The sequence below is a fragment of the Mastomys coucha genome, unplaced genomic scaffold, assembly GCF_008632895.1.
Source record: "Mastomys coucha isolate ucsf_1 unplaced genomic scaffold, UCSF_Mcou_1 pScaffold21, whole genome shotgun sequence".
Classification (NCBI taxonomy): domain Eukaryota; kingdom Metazoa; phylum Chordata; class Mammalia; order Rodentia; family Muridae; genus Mastomys; species Mastomys coucha.
The window spans coordinates 28,680,375-28,687,384 of NW_022196904.1; the positions used below are offsets into that span (position 1 = coordinate 28,680,375).

The 7,010-nt window shown below is 47.1% G+C and overlaps 1 protein-coding gene across 18 annotated transcripts in view; it reads right to left on the reverse strand.

Moving 5' to 3' along the window:
* Znf536 (zinc finger protein 536) overlaps positions 1–7,010 on the reverse strand; it is a 455,136-nt gene that overhangs the window by 158,606 nt on the left and 289,520 nt on the right. For 16 of the 18 annotated variants that reach the window (XM_031386226.1, XM_031386229.1, XM_031386225.1 and 13 more), the window contains one exon: positions 90–1,658. In XM_031386226.1, coding sequence (XP_031242086.1) covers positions 90–1,658 — 1,569 coding nt within the window. Of the gene's footprint in view, positions 1,659–7,010 lie in introns of all 18 variants that reach the window. The other 2 variants (XM_031386243.1, XM_031386242.1) reach the window with 1 other exon arrangement.

Genomic DNA, 7,010 nt, shown 5'->3' on the forward strand with positions numbered 1-7,010 from the left:
TTTGTTTTGTTTTTGTTTTTTTATATGCACAATTTAGCAGTGATGTTTTGGGGGAAAATGAACTGAAGGAAGAGGATTCTAAAACTTACCACACAAGTCTGGCCTCTTGATACATCCAGAATTTGCTGTGCTGCTTGCAAGCCCGTTAAAGGCTGCTAAGCCATCGGCGCTGTAGGCCCTGAGGACCGACAGCATGCTCATAGGTTTCTCCAAGCCTGGGGGACCCCGCTCTGGCTTGGGCAGCCCCGCCGGGGGTTCCTGGGCAGGAAGGAGGCCTGGGCTGTGCCACTGTTCCTCGGCTGCTTGGGCTAAAGGTGAGACTAGTCCCTGGATGGGCTGGGGGGCGCCTGGGGGCAGCAGGCTGTCACCGCCCTCATTGCTGCCATCCTTGCTGAGAGCAGACAGCGGCTTGCTCATCATTTCTGGTTCGGTGTCTATCTCCTCATCCTCATTGTTTTCTCCCTTGGAGGAGTCCATATCCTCAGAGGAGGCAATATCCGAGAGGTCATCAGTAGTGTTTTTGTTTGTGGTTTCCGGGATCAGGATAGGGGCGTCGTCTTCTGAGTGGGTTTTCCCCTCGGGGTTCTTGTTGAGGCAGGAGCCTGGGGCCCCTGAGCCAACCATAGTGGGGTAAACGCCAAACTGTTTGTAGAAGTCAGATGGAAAGGTACAAAAGGCAGGGTCCATGTGGTTGGGCCACTGACCACTCTTCTGGTCCCCTAGAGTCTCTTTGGCCGGTCCTTGGGCCATCTTCTCAGGAGCAGAGTCGAGCACACTGACGGTGCTAGAAAGGGCAATCTCTTTGTTTGATTGTAAGGAAGGCAGTACAGAGACCTTGCTGGCCTCCCGCCCCTGTTCTTTGCAGTTGACTGTCACCCCTGAAGGGTGATCTTTGCGTTTTGCTTTGCCTAGGTGGTTGGCCTGGAGGTGAAGGGCCATCAGCTCCATGGATGAGGTGGTGAAAGCGCAGAACAAGCAGCCGTGCCACGCAATGCTGTCTTGCATGGTCACAGAGGAGCCAGGGAGAGTGGTGGCGTCTGGCCGCACAGATAAGTCCAGAGGCTCATACTGAGACTTCTCAGACTTTCGCTGGGAGGGCTTCACGCTTACTTTCTCCTCTCCACCGTCCGCAGTATGGGCTTTCATGGGATGGGCATCAGATGGGACCTTGTCTTTCGTGTCCTTTTTCTTCAAAGAGCTAAGGACAAAGCTGTCCATGAATGCCTGTAGGGACCCTTGGAAATTCACACCATTGCTCACGATGTTTTGATAAGCTCTTCCGATCTCTGAGAAGTGGGAGCTTTTGGAAGGAAGGTCGGAGCCTTTTAGGGCATCTGAAGACAGCTCCGAGGACATGCCCGTGGCCTGCCCTGAGTGATCTCCAGAGGAGAGCATGCCCGATGTCCACTGCTGAGAGGCGGGGCCACCTCGGAAATCGATTCCAGGGAGACCCTTAAAAGCTCCTCGCAGGATGTCCGGCCTGATGAACATAGGCGCTTTGCTGGAGGTCTCGTCCTTGTGCTCCTGGTTCGGGGGCTGTCCTGTCAGGGGCCCGGCTCCATTCTGCCGCTCTCGATGGTGTCTCTCCAGGTGATACTTCAGGGATGCTGACTGGGTGCCAGCATAGTCACAGTGAGGGCACTTATAGGGCTTCTCACCTGCAAGATATCGACGGAAGAGAAAACCAAGTGTTTATCACAGTTTTGGAGTGCAGAACAAGGCTAGAAAGGATCAACATTTGTTCTTTGAAACAAAGCAGCCCAAACTAATAATTAGCTAGAGAACGACTGTTTTTTAATAGAAGAATAATTTGTGCTCTTAAGCTTTTTTAATGATTTTGTACCATTGGGGACTATTGAGGGATGACACACTATCTACACACAATTAGCTATCTTTTTCTTTATCTAACATGTGAGAACGGCTGTAGATTTAAAGGCTATGATTATGAAAATTAAGCATAATAATTTCGACCACAGTGATCATTAAAAGTAGAAGTTTAAAGAGACGGAGTACGTAACAAATGAGTGGCTGCAAGTATTTTGTGTATACAAGAGCTCTAGAATTTGTTTAAATTATACACATGGAAACCATTTTTAAACCTAAAAATTCTATGGCACTGTTACGCAAGACTGAAATGAATGATTTAAGCCTTGCTCCACAGTAAATCATGGATATAATTAGCAAATGGCATTCCGCACAAGCAATTCATCATTATTTGGAGGGCACCATTCCAGACGGGCTCTGATATCTGCAGACCTACTGCATTGTCTCTAAATAAAGAACTATAAATACCGATTCTATAAAATATTAATATCATTACAGTGCACTGGGATGGCGGGATGTAAAGACATATTGTTAAGATGAAAAGCAGCCGATAAAACTTAAGAGAAAAAGGAGTAATAAAAAGGCACAGAGTATATTTAGTTTCTGGATTTGAAATTAACATTATCTACTGGTCTTTGTCAAGCCTAAAATTTGCACTAATGGTGGTCCTGACGCTGAGACAGTGTGCTGTGTAATTTACCTGTAATGGGTGCTTTCTGGAGAACAAAAATAGCTTTAAAGTGTGTTTTGGAACATATAAGATTATTTTCATGAATTAAATATTTATCTAAATCCAACACTCAACTTCTATTGTTCTTTGTGTGATGGAAAAGAGTCTTAACAGACAACTGACACAGAGGGTGGAGGAGGACATCAATGGATATGGATTTAAACGCATTCCAAGGACTTGGTAGCAATCCTGGGGCTGCTCTAGACTTTGCACCCAGAAAGCTCTGGGAAAGAGAGGCTGGAGTGACAGCTTTAAATTTCAGTTCTCTGTAAAAAAAAAAAAAAAAATCTACAGTGGTTTCTCCTAGGAAGCTTAGCTCCCCAACACACACACACACACACACACACACACACACTCCCCTTTCCCCATCACTTTTTCCTGTTTTCTATTGTCAAACATCTAGGAAGCCAGGCAAAGCTGGTGGGTGGATGTTCTGAAGGCATGTCACTGCATCTAGTCTTGGGAATATTATATGTCAAGTCTCCATCCTCGAAGCAGAGGTGTGCTTGGCGGCTCCTTTAGAACAGATACACAAACAGCCCAGGTGCTGAGCCAGGGATGCCATCCTGCATCTGTAGGCTGTGTTCTCAACCTAAGGGACACTCCACCCTCACATTCAAATGAGGGTACCAAGAGCTCTTCATCCATGCCCACGAGCAGCTAAGGCCTCCTTGGGTACTTCTGTGCTCTTTGGGTCTATTTTTTTTCCCACAGCTGTCTTGGCTACATCAAAACTATAAGAATGGGGCTGGAGAGATGCCTTAGCAGTTAAAGAGTACTGGCTACTCTTCCAGGGGATCTGGGTTAGGTTCCCAGCATCCACGTGGTGACTTGCTGTCATCGTAACTCCAGTTAGGATGCCCTCTTCTGGCCTCTGTGGGCACTGCATGCACATGGCACACAGGTGCACATGCAGACATAGTCATATATGTAAGATAAAAATAAATAGTTATAAAGAGGCAGACTTTACAAAAACCATTTCCTGACTTGGAGATTCAGGTAGCCCTGAGGCATGAGCCGGGAAGCACTGGGAATATAAAGTGTAATTAGTCAGCTGATGTCAGCTTGACTCCGTTTGCCTGGAAGCCTAGCAGATAGGTGCAGTAACGGGGTAGGCGTGGGACACATATCTGGAGCACCAGACTAGAAACCCAGGATCCTGATTGACAGGTCAGTGCAGACGAGGTAAGAGAGTTCAGAACGTGGACAGCCACAGAAGGGAGACCAGCAGGTACCTGAGAGGATCAAGCTGCTGTTCATAAGAGGACCTGGAAGTGATTGAGTGACTCTGACCAAGGATCTATAGAAAAAGCACAGGCTTTTTGTTAGCAGATGGCAGGAGAATGCAGCTTTGACTCAGGTCTGAGACAGGCAAGGCAGGACCACAGGGACATACAGGGGTGTGTGGTTTATTCTTCCCGGGGCTACATGTTTGAACTGTACACTGAGGTGTTGGTTCTCAGTCCATGCTGTGCAAGACAAATGGTGGGGAGTCAGTGGAGGCACCAGTTCTGGGTCCCTAGGTCTGGGATGGGGGCCAGGGGTTGGTATTTGTTCAAAGTGTTGTTAGCATGTAACTCTGGTGTACATACTCACCATGAGGATTCCTCTTGGCAAAAACCAACATGGGAGGCCTTAACAGGTGCTCTATCTCCCTAAATTCTGAACTAGGAGGCCTAAAAGTACCAGCAGGGCTCTTGATCCTTCCAAACTCCCCAGGTGTTTCTCTGCATCACCTGCATGGGGACCATGCTAGTTTCCCTGAGCAACACCTCCCAAGTGAGAGCTGTGACACAGCCTGCACAGAAGACAAACTAAACTCCAGGCTTCTCTGTGCTCCACTGGACATGGGATCCTGCCTTGGGACATCCACTCCCTTGGCCTGTGAGATGTCAGAGGCCTCTGCAACTTCATCTTCATTCTCAACTCACACTAAGCCTCCAGAAGGGGCCAGAGATGTGTGTGTATGCACACACCTGTCCAGAAATGTGCATGTTTGGACATAAACATTTAAATGAATGAATGTATGAATGAGCACTTCTTCCTCTGAGCACCCTAGCTGGCCCTGAGGTAAAGAGGTAAAGACCAGACCCTTCCTCTTGCTCTCAGGAAAGATGCCACACACGCATCGTCTCACACACAGCCACACATGCATCGTCTATCACGCAGTCAAGACAGCATCTCTGAACTTCAGAAGAGCCCTTGGCTTGCTCTGGTCCCAGGTCAGAGAAGGTAGTGCTAGAAACCAGATCGGTCCTCTTAGATTCTAGAGTCTCACTGGGCCTAAGACTAAAAAGCTTCCTCTTGGATTTTCCTTTCCTTTCTGTTCCTTTTGTTTTAGATTTACTTTTATTATTGTAAGTATGTGTGCACACCAATGTGAGTGTGGGACCCTAGGAGGCCTGAGGCCAGAGGCCTAGAATCCCTTGAAGATCAAATTACAGGCAGGCAGTTGTAAGCTGTCTTATGGGTGCTAGGAATCGAACTCAGCTCCTCTGAAAGAACAGCAAGCACTCTTACACTACTTGGCCATCTCTCTAGCCCCTTCCTCTGGGTTTTTCAAGCACTGTTTTGGCTGCACAGGTTCAGGAAGCCCTCCTCCACCCACCTTTACTCTCTTAACCTGCTCTCTCTTCCCACTCTGTGCAGCTCTGTAACCTGATTGGGTCCTAACGGGCTTTTGTTTGGGTGGGCACTTCTTGCCTTCCCACCAAGTAAGTACTTCAGACTGAAGGTGGGGTAAACCTTTAAAAAAAAAAAAAGGCCTCTTGATTTAAGTGTTTTCACAGTTTCTAAGTGGTTTGAAAACCCTGAGCCCCAACCCTCTGATGTGCTGATTTATTTTCTGCTTCCTGGACTTCTACAGAGAGACAGTCCCTAGGAGCTGGCAATGCCATGCCACGGGGTGGGCTTGAGAACCTTGGGCTTTATGTCCCACCGGGAGCATCCCAGCTGTTCCCATGCATTTTTTCCTCCCAAAGGATGCATTCGGACGTGCTCAGGAGGCAAACTTTGCACAACATTGGCCTGGATGAAGTCGGGTAAGAAATGGCAAGGAAAATTGTATCAGCAAGTTTAGCAATCTGGAGGGGTGGTAAAGGTCCTTCCTCTGTTTGGCCAGCAAACAAATGCTGAGTCCACCTGTACTGAATGAGTGGCTTCATGGTCTGGACACATTCTAGCCTGGCTCCCTGGGCTGACTCTCACAGCTCTAAGCTGCAGATATGGCCAGAATTCTGCACGAAGCCAGGCATAGGTTTGCCTATTTTCTCCTAACTTAGATCTGACTCTTGTCGGAGACTTGGAAAGCCTGTGCAGCTGGGTGGCTCAGGTAACCTCAGACCTAGTCAGGAGTTCCGTCTAGTTGAATGATTGTCCACTTAGGCCACAAAATGAGTCTAACTCTCCTCAGGGAATCCCTCAGACTGCCCCAGGCGTTGCTGGGGATTGAGTCCTCCAGTCACCTCCATGATGCGTGGGATTCTCGGTCCTTGCATCTGCTTGTTGTATGCCTCCTGAACAGGTGATCACAGGAAGCAGTGGTGAGGGGGATGAAGGCTTCTTGTGGGGACCAGCATCCACTCTACGTTAACCCTCTGAGAGATCCGGAGTCTCTGTTTTTCTAGGAAAATGCTCCTGTCCGGATGCTCACATATCTACCTTCATATATATACTACCATGTCATTTAAGAACTTTGGACACTCAGAGGGCCATGCTACCCTGGCTGAAAGAATGGCTCTAGAACAGGAAGCTGGTTCAAAACTTGTGCCTTAGTACAAAGACGTCCAAGACCAGGATATCTACCCACTGGGGGAGAGGGGGAAGTATGACCCTCTTGCAACATTTTAAAAGGAATACAATGTAGGCCCATACAATATATTTTTAGAAAAGAATTTGGCTAGAAAAGACATATTTTTTAAAAATAATAAGAAGTTCATCATTTTGGTGAATTAATAAACATATAGGAAGTATCTCTAAAAAAAAAATTTTTTTTTTTTTTTGGCATTTTCGAGACAGGGTTTCTCTGTATAACTCTGGCTGTCCTGGAACTCACTCTGTCGACCAGGCTGGCCTCGAACTCAGAAATCTGTCTGTCTCTGCCTCCCAAGTGCTGGGATTAAAGGCGTGCACCACTAACATCTTAAAATTAAGCCAACTTTTCACCAGTGTGTAACATGAAGTAAATATTCAATGTTGGAGTTTCATTAATAACCTCCTCCTGATCACTAGACTTGGACCAGGTGGTTCAATTACTTCTTCATACTCATTGTTCCATGGTCATATTTAACGATTTTAATACAAGGTCTCTCCGTGTGCTCCATACTGGCCTTGAACTCGTAACACCACTCAGGCTACGAGTGCTAGACTAAGTGCACTACAATACCCAGAATAATGGTAGCTTCTATAAGTGATTTTCTGTCTGTCTGACTGTCTTTCTTCTTCTTCTTCTTCTTCT